Source organism: Alosa sapidissima, chromosome 11 (genome assembly GCF_018492685.1).
Source record: "Alosa sapidissima isolate fAloSap1 chromosome 11, fAloSap1.pri, whole genome shotgun sequence".
NCBI lineage: Eukaryota > Metazoa > Chordata > Actinopteri > Clupeiformes > Clupeidae > Alosa > Alosa sapidissima.
The window spans coordinates 1,753,472-1,768,090 of record NC_055967.1 but is presented as its reverse complement, the minus strand read 5'-3'; the positions used below and the strand labels follow the sequence as shown (position 1 = coordinate 1,768,090).

General features: G+C 40.1%; 1 protein-coding gene across 2 annotated transcripts; it reads right to left on the bottom strand.

The window, feature by feature from the left end:
* Positions 1-840: 840 nt before the first annotated feature.
* On the bottom strand, positions 841-9,948 carry LOC121723267. Of its 2 annotated transcripts, XM_042108819.1 has the most exons (12): positions 9,770-9,948; positions 9,023-9,106; positions 8,298-8,404; positions 8,083-8,202; positions 7,795-7,989; positions 7,516-7,603; positions 6,773-6,943; positions 6,406-6,609; positions 6,012-6,114; positions 2,307-2,369; positions 1,753-1,832; positions 841-1,510 (listed from the first exon to the last, which is right to left on the bottom strand). In XM_042108819.1, the coding sequence occupies exons 4-12, from the start codon at positions 8,127-8,129 to the stop codon at positions 1,232-1,234; spliced, it is 1,230 nt and encodes a 409-aa protein (XP_041964753.1). In that variant the 5' UTR covers positions 8,130-8,202; positions 8,298-8,404; positions 9,023-9,106; positions 9,770-9,948; the 3' UTR covers positions 841-1,231. The 2 variants fall into 2 exon arrangements, with proteins under 2 accessions (XP_041964753.1, XP_041964752.1); XM_042108818.1 differs by lacking the exon at positions 8,298-8,404 and having other exon boundaries at positions 9,770-9,946.
* Between the last annotated feature and the right edge of the window lie 4,671 nt (positions 9,949-14,619).

The following is a 14,619-nucleotide window of genomic DNA, read 5'->3' as shown; positions in this document are numbered from 1 at the left end:
TTGACAATATCGCTCTGACAAAGTGGCTCACATGCACACTAGCTCCGGTATTTCACACACTGATTCAATGCGCTGTAGCTAGAAAGTTTTGTTTAAAGCATGCCGTTTTTTCGACTCGGGGATGACGTATGACATGTCTGCCATCTAGTGGAGTGGAGGTCGAACGAAATATGACACCCTATTTGACTAAATCGGCTGTTTTATTCAGTACCGCATCTTGTCGAGTAAACTCGACCGTGGCACCTAGAGGGTTAAGTGCAGCTGTACTTGTGTTTGGCAACAAACTACAAAAGAAAAGGAGTATATGCGCATGTGCACAATATGTGAGTCCAAGGAGTGGCTCATCTGTCCAGCAGGGAGTTTTCCACAACTTTTTGGACCACCCGTGCCAAGTCCAGACCTAGGCCAAGTCGTGGCTATCCAGCAACGTAGTCTGGAGGAGATTCGGACTACCCTGCACTCTAAAAAATAATGGGGCCAGTACCGGTTCTTCAGAGCGATGCCATAGAAGAACCTTTTTCAGTGCTTCAAAGAACCATCGAGGCAACAGTTCTTTAAAGAACCATTTAATGAATGGTTCTTCAAAGAACTTGTTTTAGTTCTATGAAGCACCTTTTCAAAAGGTTCTTCCAAGCTCCTATTCCCAAAAGGATCTTCAAAGAACCCTCAAACAAGGATCTTCAAAGAACCAGTTGATCTAGTTCTTCAAAGAACCACTATTGGTTCATTATACACACCTCTTGATTTTATGATGGTTGCTTGGTTATGATTTTTTTTTACAACTAAATGATGCATCTATGCTTTCAGAGGAAGAATACAGACAATACTTCACACTTTTGGTCATTTTTATGTTTATTAAAAATCTTTATGTTTACAAGTTCATTAGTGATCATCAACTATACCATTGCGCGCACACATACACATATAAAGCGTTGTACATCAACTATACCATTGCGCGCACACATACACATATAAAGCGTTGTAATCAACTGATTAAAACAGCAATCAAAATAGCAATAGCAAAAGCAAGGTGTGATCACACACACACACACACAATAGCAATGTCTGTTGTTATTCAATTAAACGATCATTTAGACAGAAACACACATACACACACATCAAAATAGCAATGCCTGTGTTGTTATTAAATTAACTGATCATTTAGACACACAGGTGCAATCTCTCTCTCACTCACACACACACACACACACACACACACAACATCACAACATCAGTGAAGGGAATTGAACAGCTTCTGCACGGTCAGAGGAACAGCACTTTTCATCTGAAAGACAAAGGCCTCAAGAAAGGCCAGTGTCTTTAGGAGAGGTCTGGGATAGTGAACTTGATAGACATGGAAAAGAGAAAAAGACACAGCTAAGGCCAAACTGACATCAATGCTACCATCATCTAAAATCATGTTACAACCATCCATCTTCACAGCTACTTCCGTGCTGGACAGGGGGTTGGAGCCGGTCATCACGATGGTGGGTGTGGGAGAAATGGGTTCCTATAAAATCACACTGCATGTTACAAAATATTACAAACTGTTCAACCAAATACAAGCATGCAAACCAACAAACAATGAACCAGCTTTCTTGTAATATCAAATTCTATCATGTGATCTACCAGTTCTAGCATTTGTGGCCACTGTATTCTAGACAACGTGGAAACAAAAGTATTCCATGAAAATGCCACATTAAAGCGATACAGTAACAAAATGCTACAGACTATTTTCTAAGGAGGCCTTACCTGGTCGTTGACAAAAAGGAATGCAGGATTTTCTTTGAAAAATGATGGCAGCAAGACAATGGCTGCATTGACCATTTGAGCTATAACAAAACAAAATAAAAAAAACAGACAACCTTTCAATTCCAGAACCCCACATTGTTTAGTCACTAAATGGTATTCTGCTAAATAGCACTCATTTTTACTTTACACATGACATGGGTGACTGTTAACATACCAAGTTTTTTTTTTTGCTAATTATTGTATACATTTAGGAATATGTTTCATCTGCCTACTTAACATAACATCAGAAAACTTGCAATACAAAAGATGTCAAGAATAATCAGATGACGAAGTTTTGTGGGGATATCTATTAGTTGAGGTTTATAATCTATTCCCCTGTAATGTAGCTCTCCATAGGTATACTGTATTATAGACATAAACATCCTGATAAAACACTAAAGCTACCCTGAATGCAATGCTTGAGTGGTACAGATGGGCCAAATTTGGGCATCTAGTTCAAAGACTAGTAGTAGGTGACAGGGGGAAAGCATGGCTTAATGAAAAAACATACACACCTTTTCTTTCTTGTTCATCCTCACATGACTGCAGTGTCTGCAGGCAGGTGTCTTTTAAAGTACCTGTAGAAAATCAGTAATACCAAAATGTAATTATTATATTCATATTGTTCTACATATCATTAACGTAATTCTCAAAAAATAAACTGTATTTTGCATTAGAAATCAGCAATGCTAAATTGTTTGAAAACAAGCATAATTTATTTCAGGCCCCATTTACACGTACATGGTTATTTTGAAAAACAGACATTTTTCTTCGTTTGCGCCCTTCGTTTACACGCAAAAGGAGAATTCACATCTGAAAGCGATTCTTTCTAAAATCTCCAGCCAGAGTAGCCTGGGTGTTCCCATGCTGCCTTGCGCGATTTGATTCACGCTGCTAAGGCAGCCTGGAGACCATGGAGCAAATTTTCGCCTGAGATAGGGAACCAATCACAGAACAGGGGGAAAGCAAGACGATGATGAGCTATGCACAGACGCATTTGATAGACATCCGTGGCACCCAATAAACGGATCTGGGCATTTTTTTCAAATACGAGAAAATGAACGTTTGGTTCCCAGACCACGTCTGTAACACACTGGCTCGGAGTATGTACATTCAGGGGAGACCAACGCAGTGTTGAAATAATAATAAATGAATTTATTAAAGAAAGTTAAACATAAACTAATATTTCGGAATAATGATAAGGGTGAGGTGCAAATCAGTGTAGTGTTAGTTACGCAAAAGTGAAGTGTAAGTCAGTACAGAGAAGAAGGTAACGCAACAAAATGAATGCCAAGCCGGGAGGAGGAGAACCGCCTGGAGTGCAGACTGAGCCGATCTTAAATATCACTCCCAATCAGGCACACCTGGGCACACAGGGGAAACAAGCACCCAGGCACGTCAGTGCCAATGGGCGGAGTTAGGACACAGCGGCCTGGGCCGTAACAACGTCTCATTGAGAAGTGGTGGCGCTAGCCAGGCTACAGCCAGAGTGGAGATTTTGGAAAACTTCGGTTGCACATTTGCATGTAAACTTGTAATGTAATCTTGAATTTCCCCTTGCGGATCAATGAAGTATCCATCTATCGATCTATCCAGAGGTGGGACCAAGTCACTGTTTGGCAAGTCACAAGTAAGTCCCAAGTCTTAGCACTCAAGTCCAAGTCAAGTCCCAAGTAAATACAGAGAAGGGCAAGTCGAGTCCAAGTCCAAGTCTCATCAAAGCCAAGTCGAGTCCAAGTCCAAGTCCCAATCTTTTTCAAGTCCTGAACAAGTCATCAGGTACTCTTCACTTAATAATGGCATTATTAGACTATCGATCATAATTTTAACACTTCCATCTAATCCAGATTTTTTTTTATAAATACAGATTAAAATATGTTCAATGTTTCTGTCTTGAAATCTTTTACGATATATGCATGCGCATACAATATACACATGTGCATACCTGAGTAATCTGTACAAAACGGATAGCTACATGACAAATATATATATTGTTTTTCCAAATTGCGGAGCACACTGTAAGTATGAGTAATAATTTGACTGATGACATTTCACTGCGCTAGGCCACAGATTTGCCTGCAAACAATTTATTAGGCTGTCTGCCAGTGGCGACTCATAAGGGAAGCCAAGGTCAACACTTTTATATTATTTAAATGATAATAATGACACAGTAATTTTGTTTTAAAGTATTCATTTCTTAAGAAATACTACACATTTGATGCTGTTTATCTCATTTGTAAATGGTGCACTGTCACTTTAAGCCCATTGTGTGCCACTGTCCACACATTCTCATAATGATCTTTTTTTACCAGCTCCATTCATATGGCTAGTCCACAAACTCAAACATTGTTTGTGCCACATGTATAGCACAATATTAACAATGATAAGCATGATATTAAGTTGGCACAAACAGCTTTCATTCCTTTGGAAATAGATGCATGTATGACATGACGCTTGCTTGACATTTTCTGTTTGCAATTAAATGTGAATTATGAGCCTGGTAGCCAGTAGCCACCTAGCTAGCTGAGTGGAATGCGTATGCGTGGCATATCAATGTGCTTCATGTAAACAAATTATTGAATAGGCCTACAGTACTTCAAGACTCACCATTTCCATTACACAAAGGCAAAGACAACTCTTCATATTCTTGTCCACTTTCCAAATCACAGTGAGTGCAGCCTACATGTATGTCATAGTGACCTGGATCTCATAGTTTATAACAGTAGTGAAAACCGGATAAATCCGCAATTTCCCCTAATCTCGTATTTGTTGCCTTCATGATTTCCTTTTATACGTTTCTTATATTTAAAAGAAAATATCAATCACCATCAACAATGACAAGCCAGCTGGAACCTGCCACTCGTTTTCTCTCCCTCTCGTGCGTGCTTAGATGGGGTTCTCAATTAAATGAAGTAGGCTAGCATAAGTTCAAGTTGGATCATAATAGAGGACTCGAAAAGTATCATGTTTATGTAACATGCTGTTGGTGCATTTTGACATTGTAAACGTTCTCTAACAAGAGTGCAAATCAGTTTGCAGTAAAGCTACTAGTTATTGGCTAAATGTTGGTCGTTTCTCTGTCTCTTGGTGCCCTACACACAGTGCGTAACGCATGTGGGGGTAGCGGCAGCACTGAACTGTGCTCTGGACTGGCCGCTTGTCTCCGCTATTTTTTTTTTTTTTTAGTCGCGGAGGGAAAGCATTTCTGGGGTGACTGGTCCATGATCAGGAAATTTAGTTTTTGACTCGAGACATGTTAAGTCGTCACAAGTCAAAGAGGCAAAGTCCGAGTCAAGTCTCGAGTGAATAGTATTCAAGTCCAAGTCGAGTCGCAAGTCATGCCGAATTTTATCAAGTCAAGTCTGAAGTCATTAAAATCATGACTCGAGTCTGACTCGAGTCCAAGTCATGTGACTCGAGTCCACATGTCTGGATCTATCTAAACGGACAAAAACGGAGGTTTAGGCAGCCAACGTTACAGTAGGCCTATGCGCCAGAACTTGCACCTGCGCCAAAAGTGCAACCTATGTTTAGCCTACATTTTCATTTGGCTATGGTGATCATAGATGCATTCAGAGTAGCAGTCGCATTTTATGTTGGTGCAAACTATTTTCATCTGTTTGCAATTGCAAATACAGTTTAAAAGAGAAAGAGGAAGTGATTTGTTGCTGTTGTTGCTATTTTCGGAATTCTGATTGGCTAACGTGGGCTTCAGCTTCTCGTTCCACTGCCAACTACAGGTTTGGCATGCTTGAGATGGCATATATACACGGGTTAGTGTAAACGAAAACTTTTCTGAAAACTGACAGGTGTGCACGATATTTTTGAAAATGTTGAGGGTGAAATGTCCGTTTATGAAAATAGCCGGCCACGTGTAAGCGTAGCCTCAGTCAATTGCACTGGGCCCTCACGAGCTCTTTTCCTGTATTGCAGCACCCCCTATAGAGGCCAAATGATGCCAATTTCCTAGTACGTCATCACAATCAGGTACCAAGTTTCTATACCAAGTTTGGACATCGTACATCAAAGCCTTGCTGAGATGATATACCTCAATGTTCAATATCTGGTATACAGTTCAAACGTTAAACGTTCTAGTTTAATTCTGAGTCTGCAAAGGCAGAAATTCAGACTGGGCCAATGTCTCCTCATGATCCATAAGAAATTTAAAGTAACATTATCATGCATCACTGACTGCACCTGTGAAAAAAAAAACTCTGTACCTTTAGGGGCCTTTTCTGACAACTTTGGCGCAAGTTCTCCCATTTTTGTTAGGATGGTTTTATCAGCGTCGATCTGGTAGATTCTTTTCATCTCTCCAAGGAGCTGTGGTAAACACAGAGGAAAATTGATGGCTGCATAAACAAAGTTGGTTGTTCTTGCACTAGACAAACAGCAGATTTATTGTAGGGAGAAGTGGTAGTGTAATCTAGTGTAAGGGTTAGCAAGCCATAGCCAGAAAAGTTGTGAAGATGCCATCACTTGCTACCCTTGAGCAAGGCACTTAACACCAAGGCGGGGTCCTAAAGCAATTTACAAATCTAAATCACTTTGGATAAAATGGATAAATGCATAAATAAATAAAATGTATTTATATTCTCCAACACATATACTTACAATATTTGGTCTCATGAGACAGGGAAATTCTTTAAGGACTTCAGCAGTGGTGTGGTTTTGAATGTAGTGCTGCCGATAGGTCTTGGTTCTGTCGAGCCGCTGTAGAATTATATCAAAACTTGGCCTCGCCTTATGGTGCTCCTGCTGCAAAACCTCAATGTGCTGAAGGATGGATCTGAAGTCTTCTGCAGAATCCAAGGAAACCTACAGTGCAGAACACCCCACCCCCCGCAAAAAAAGCCAAATGGTCACCTGTCGTCATCATAAAGGCTGATTTTACATGCCAGCGGAGCAGAGGGATGCAGTGTGCTGGGTTCCATACACGTGTTTAACCTGCCTCAACAAATGCTGGTGCTCCATTTCTTACCTCCTGTTCGCAGCTCCTCTTCTGCAGGCAAACCTCCTCAGTCTCAACCCCCCGCTTTCGTCCTGAATGGCGTGCCGAGTACTTCTCTTTCATTTTGAAAACTTCTTCCAAGTTCACTAGTGGTCTTCTTTCTTTCTTAAATTTGTTTCTAAGTGATTCGAGCAAGGCATCCTAGGGAAAAAAATAGAGTGGTAGATTTACTAATTATTTAAGTGGCTTAAGTATAAGTATATATACTCTTTTGATCCCATGAGGGAAATTTGGTCTCGCCATTTATCCCAAGCCGTGAATTAGTCAAACCCACTAAGCACACAGTGAGGTGAAGCACACACTAATCCCGACACAGTGAGCTGCCTGCTACAACAGCGGTGCTCGGGGAGCAGTGAGGGTTTAGGTGCCTTGCTCAAGGGCACTTCAGCCACTTCCTACTTGTGGGGTTCGAACCGGCAACCCTCCAGTTACAAGACTGAAGCTTTAACCAGTAGGCCACGGCTGCTCCAAGACAAGATATTGGAGTTGTCACCACAAAGCCCTCATACTATCAAACATTTGTGGACAGTACTGAAAAGGGTGTGTGTAGGCTCTTTTTATTCTGATATTTAACAAATACAAAAAATATGTTAATATTAGCTGACCTAAAACAGAAAACTTTTACTCTGATTTAATGATTAAAGGTCAGGGAAAAAACTTCTGGTTTCCACTGTATTTTGACCTTATAACCCTAAAATAATTTTGTTACTTACGTATCCAGAGCCATATTTCTCCCTGAGAAAAGGGAAGCGAATCAAGGTTGATCTCAATGTAAGAACATATTGAGTGTGAGAGGGATACCTAAGGACATTGACAAAACAAACAAACGAAACTATTGCAAGTATTCAGTGTTTCCCATACATTGAGTTAAACTATTTATTGGCTACTGGCTTCTTCAGAAGATCATGTAGGGAAATTAAGCTACACAGGAACTGAACCTACATAAATAATTTTGTAATTATAAAAAAGAATGAAGGATGAGTGACACTTACATGGTTTTTTGACTGTGGTCAAACAAAGCCTGAATGAGGGCATTTTTCAGTTTGTTCTTCCCCTGAGACTTGAACTGTGGATCCTGTGAACTTAAAGCACTATTGAGAAAAGGTGGGAGGATAACATCAGAGGAAACTGGCGAAACTGGCATCACTAGCGTCTCCGCTCTCACTTCAGCATCATGGCTGTCTCCCCTATCAATTAGAAAACAGAAATGTTTGCACATTTATAATAATCTTCATATAACACATTTCAGTAAACATATTGAACTTTGCTTAATTACTTACAACTTCAATTTATCTAGAGCAGCCATGAACTGAACCTGGTCCTTCATCTTCGGAAACTCTCACTTCTCTCACTCATACGTTCTGTCATTTTTGTGAGTGTAAGGCCATCAACTTCATTTTCTGGAGGTGTGTGAGGAAAAACTGAATTTAATCAACATGACATATGGACATTTTTATTCAATTAAAAAAAAAAAAACATTAATTTGTATTATTACCTCACCACTAAGCAATTGCTTTGTACGGCCGATGGAAAAGAGTAATAAACTGTCTGCCAGATAGTTCATAGCAGTCCAGCCTGTGGTAGTCCAACTCTTCACCTCTTCTTGAATATTAAGAGTGCACTCAACAGATTCAATCAAATTTAGATTTTCAATGCAGTATTTTTCTAGTTTGTAGGGAGTATTCACTGCGCTAAAACATTGTTCAAATAAACGATCCTCACTGAACATAGACAGGGGCAAAGTACTAACACCAATTCCACGTTCTTCTAAGAACTTTTCAAATATTTCTGTGAAACAACTTTGGAAAAAGATTAGCAGTGTTTCAAACCCATAAATAACATCTGTTTGTACACATTTTTGAAGAACATACTTTTCCTGAAGATACAAAGCAAATGTTGCCAACAGTCTTTGAAGTGATTCAGTTAGTGCATTTAAAAGTTCTGATATAGATACTTGAGAAGTCTGTTCAATTCCACCACTGGGAGGAGTCTCTGTTGCTTCCACAAATCCTTGACAGTTTCTGTGCTTTTGGCGGATGTGGTTTTGTAATGATTTCACTCTTGAAAATGTACGTGGGCAGCCATCAAGTCCACATGTAACTGAAAACGCCTCTAGGTTTTCATGAAAAAGCTGCAGGTGCTTTAAAAGTTTGTTGTGTGTTGGTTTTTTGATTGGACAAAATGTACACTGAAAAATCATGTCCGTTCATATGGACCTACCAATGAAAGTGTCCTTGGCATGCCCTAGTCCAGCTTCTTCAAGCCATTCACAAACTTGTGACACTGACCATAGATGTGCCATACCTGAAAATATAAACATTAATTAGAAAAATCATTCAATTTACTTATGAACACCAAAAAACAAATAGCATACTACAGTGAAATGCTTTTTCTATTAAATTGCTTGCATTTTCAAGCATCTTGCACCAAATACGCTGACTTGACTGAGATACAAATGGGTATTTTTCAAACATTTTTCAAACCGTATTTTTTCTGTCTGAAACTGCATTTTTCCATTTGCATTTTGGAAACATCCAAAGGGGAAGCCCAAACCCGTTAACGTTACATATACGTGATCGTACCATTTGAAGTTTGGCTAGCTGCTAAGATAGTTAAGTTCAGTAACATATAACACTCCACCCACACGAAATTAAAGACAGAGACAATATTCCGATATTGACATTCAATCAAAAAACGTCAAACTGACCGTTGAACATGTAAGCAGCAATAACTTAGAAAAACGTTGATAAAGTTTCAAGACGCAGCTATATAGAAGCTGCTAGCTAACGTTACTCATAAAATGGCGCCCGACCTGATTGCTTTAACGTTAAGTTAGCTAAGGATTTTCAACTTTTCTTTTGTAAAATTGGGATAAAGACTTCGTTTCGTCAACCCCACAAATCGCTAATGTATTTGCTTGATAATGAGACTAAGCTGGTGTACAACAAGCACTCTTAGAAAACTTACCGAAAGGTTTATATAATCTTCTGGCAGCTTCAACGAGATGTGACCTCCAGCTGAAGTTCAGGCGAACTGAAAAAACTGAGGATTAACAACGTTCGTGAGATGGCGGTTGCGCGCTAGAATGTTCGCAAAGATTCTGGAATCTTTGGATCTGAGGCTCGTGTTGACAGACTGAAAAATATCGTTTTTGGAGGAAAGTGATCGCACACAAGACACAAAGTATAGCTATTTTTCAAACAATTTCACGCACACAGGCTTTCCCAAACCATTCAGCCTAGCTAGCCCTTTCCCTTCTCATTCCACCCTCCCAAACGAATGATGACCAGGGCTGTAGGGTTATTCAATGCACACACAACCCGCTGCGATCAAACATGTCATTCAAACAAGCGACAAGTCACAAAACAACCTTGTTGTGCCCGAGAGGTTGAGGCGAGCCTAGCCCAAGTGTAGCCTGCCAATGCCAGTGGGGTCAGTGGATTGTAGGGTTACAATAAATTAACAATGAACATGAAATTATCGTACATTATGAGATGTTTTGTTTTCATTATTGATCGGTATTGAGGTCAAAATTATCATACAAATACGATAATATCTGGCAACACTGACGAGGCTGCTGCATGCCTGGCTCGATCTAACCATGGAAATAATATGTATTTTATGCCATATTTGTGAAAGGAAAATGATGCACAAACTGTTTTAGAAATATTAACAACTATATCCGGTGACCTGATCACAATGTCCCAATGCCTAATTTGTGCATAGGCTATTCAGTGTGTGCATCATGACACCACAAGTAGGCTTGCTCGGCTATGGAATCTCTCCGAATGGAATGGCGTAGGCCTATTTGATGGACTCGATGTAAACAGTCAATGTGACAACCTGGCTGTCACTTGCAGCTAGGACACGGTGTTAGGCTACTTCATTTGATCCAAATAACTCGAAATTTGTTGTTTGAGCAGTCAAGATAGATTTGTGTAAACATTTGTGCTGTGCAGCCTTCATTGACCACCAAATGGCAAACGTCCTAGCCCGTATGGTCTCTGAAGAACCATTTCCAATGTGAAGAACCTTTTGCCTGATGTAATGGTTCAACACAGAATTTTGACTCTCCGTGGAACCATCCAGAAATTTAAAGAACCATTTAAGCACCTTTATTTTTTAGAGTGTGGATGAGGTCATCCGTGAAGTCCGACGGATCGGTGCAACCCAGCCTCCACCTCCAGCCATGCTATCGCCTGCTCAGGGTCCAATTCGGGAAACTGTTCGACCTTCTGACTCCCCAGTCAAGCTTCCAGAGCGCTATGACGTAAGGCTGTAACGATATGCGATTCGAAACCGAAATCACGACACTCATATCCACGATACTGTATCGCGGTGTGAAAAGGCAGAACCGCGACACACCCTTTCTAGTGTTTCACGCAGTGCTTTGCAGCTTACGCGGCTGTATAAGCAACACACTCCCGCTTTGCTTACCGGTAGCCTACGTTGTCCAACAATAAATAAAAAATAATTCCATACCTCGCGTTGCTTTCATTGTAGACTATGTGTTCAACTTTACCAAACAGTAAGTAAACCCCCTCTCCTTGCCCCACTCTCCCTCCCTCTCGCTCTTCCTCCCTCTCCTGCTCAATGAACATGCGCTCAATACAATCCAAATAAAACATTCACAATCGTGAAAGCAAGGACGCATAGAAGACGACTAGCTAAATTACTAATACATCCACATAACATATTTGTAAAACTCTTGTATTCAAATTGACTGATCAAATCATCTCAATACCAAAACGTTTCCCAAAAGGGCCTGTCCCAAGGAGAACAAGTATTACCTTGAAACTTAAACACACATGGGGGAACTTAACAGTCCAATCATTAGACGCTTTGTCATCTCTGGGCCTCTCCCTACCTACAGAAAAGGTGCTGAGAGATGGTCCAGACTGTTCGATCTCCACACCTGGCTCAAACGCTACTGCGCTTCCCTAAGCATCCCCTATGTCAACAACTGGGGCTTGTTCTGGGAGAGGCCCAGTATGCTGAAGCGTGATGGTCTCCACCCAAACCAACATGGAGCCAGGCTACTCTCTGACAACATAGCGTCCACACTGAGACATTGACATTCTGTAGAAAATATTACAGATTCACGCCCCCCAGGTATTGATTCGAATGGCATTATACATGTGGATGAGTCTGAGAATGTTTTCTGCAGGGTAACATACAATACTACTACCATAGATCAAGCTGTGTCATGCAATAGCATGACTTATGCTCATAGTTCTATTCCAACGTTGATTTCTACCCAACGTATAGTAAAAAGAAAAGACAAATTTAAAACTAGAAACCTAACAAATATTCTTTCCATACCTCAGCATATTCCTCAAAAGCCAGAGGCATTTTCAGCTAACATGGGTTTACTAAATATAGGTGCACTTACTACCAAAACCTTTGCAATCAATGATTTTATTAGTGAAAAAAAATTGGATTTTCTGTTTCTTGTTGAAACTTGGCTGACTTCAGACAGCGAAGCTGTTCTTGTTGAGACTTGTCCCCCAAATTATAATTTCTTCCACTCAATTAGACAAGGCAAACGAGGTGGTGGAATTGCCTCCATTCTCTCAAACAAATATAGTTGCACACGAGTCAACTTTGGCGAATTCGCTTCCTTTGAGTATATTGCCCTCACTCTGAAGGCTGACCCAGCTGTACTTCTATTAACCTTATACCGCCCTCCTAAACTATGGACTGGCTTTCTCGACCAGTTTTCTGAACTTATGTCGCTCATCATCACTAGCTATGATCGGATAATTGTAAATGGCGACTTCAATATTCATGTCAATAAGACAACTGATGCTAAAGCCAGTAAGTTCCTTAATGTGTTGGACAGTTTAGAGCTAAAGCAGCATGTTACAGGACCCACCCACAACCTTGGCAACACCCTCGATCTAGTCATTTCCAGAGGGATAGAAGTCACAGACTTATCAGTAAATGATATAAATATGTCTGATCATCATAGTGTATCTTTTAATATTGTACTACATACTCCAAAAATTCATCCCGAAATTGCAATCAAAATCGCGACTCTTGGACATTAGAGCAGAACAGCAGTTCATAGCTCTTATAGACTCCATAAATTTAGATATTTTACATCATCCCATTGATCAAATGGTAGAGGCTCTCAATCGTGAATTAGGCGCTCTGCTTGACAGAGTGGCACCCTTAAAGACTAAAAAAAGGCCCTGTAGCAAACTGACACCTTGGATGAACGAAAATATCCATGATCTAAAAAGATCATGTAGGAAAGCTGAGAGAACATGGAGAAAAACTAAGTTACAGGTTCACCGTGCCATTCTAAAAGAAAAAATTGCAAATTATAATAGAGCTATTCGGAATGAGAGGAGGAACCACTTCTCTAAGGTAATTGCTGAAAACAGTGGAAACTCTAGGGTGTTGTTCTCTACCATTGATAGGCTATTGCATCAAACACCTTTTGATACACTCAGTCAGGCATCCTCTCTAAGATGCGAAGAATTTGCAGACTTCTTCAAAAACAAAGTCATTTCTATAAGGGAGGCTATTGGTAACACAAGTAATATGTTTGATAGTACACCCAAAAACAGCCCCCCAAAATTAAGGTCCTTTAGCACTATTACTCAATCTGAGCTTGGTAAAATTATAACTCAAACCGGCTCCTCAACATGTGTTTTAGATCCAATCCCTACTACATTCCTCAAAAAAGTATATGATGGCTTAGCTCCCTTTTTTCTCAAGGTAATAAATACCTCATTAGAAACAGGTATATTTCCAACTGCTTTTAAAACCGCTGTTGTGAAACCTTTACTTAAAAAGTCAAATCTTGACCATACCAATCTGAGCAACTACAGGCCTATATCAAATCTATCGTTTTTGAGCAAAGTACTTGAAAAAGTTGTTTGTAATCAGTTAAATACCTTCCTCAACGAAAACAGTATCCTTGAAAAATTCCAATCAGGTTTTAGATCAAATCATAGCACAGAAACGGCTCTAGTAAAAATAGTCAATGATCTCAGACTAGCTACCGACTCAAACAAAGTCTCAATCCTTATTCTTCTGGATTTGAGTGCGGCATTTGACACCATTGATCATAGCATCCTAATTCACCGCCTTGCGAAGTGGGTGGGTCTCTCTGATAATGCTCTAAACTGGTTTCAAACCTACATTACTGGCAGAGATTTTTATATCAGTCTAGGAGATCATGTATCTGAAAAACAAGACTTGCCTTTTGGTGTGGCCCAGGGGAGCTGCCTTGGTCCCCTGCTATTTTCTCTATATATGCTTCCATTGGGAAACGTCATAAGTCAACATAATGTAAACTTCCACAGCTACGCAGATGATACCCAATTGTATCTTTCGGTGGAGCCAACTAACCCAGATGGCCTTTGCTCCCTCACTGCATGCCTAACCTCCATTAATCAGTGGATGAGCAAAAACTTTTTGAAACTAAATGATGACAAAACAGAGGTACTTCTGGTTGGACCAAAACTAAAGCGAGATATTATTCTTAGTAATCTGGGGAACTTGGCACACCAGGTCAAACCAAAAGTAACAAGCCTCGGTGTCATCTTAGATGCAGAGTTAAGTTTTAAGCCCCATATCAGTAAAGTTACTCAGACAGCCTATTTCCACTTGAGAAACATTGCCAAAGTGCGGCCCTTTTTAACTCAACAAGATGCAGAAAAACTAATTCGCCTTTATCACTAGCAGGTTAGACTACTGCAATGCACTTTTCACTGGTCTTCCCAAAAAACATCTAAAGAAATTGGCACTCATACAGAACTCTGCGGCTAGACTTTTAACTAAGACTAAGAAGAGAGAACACATCA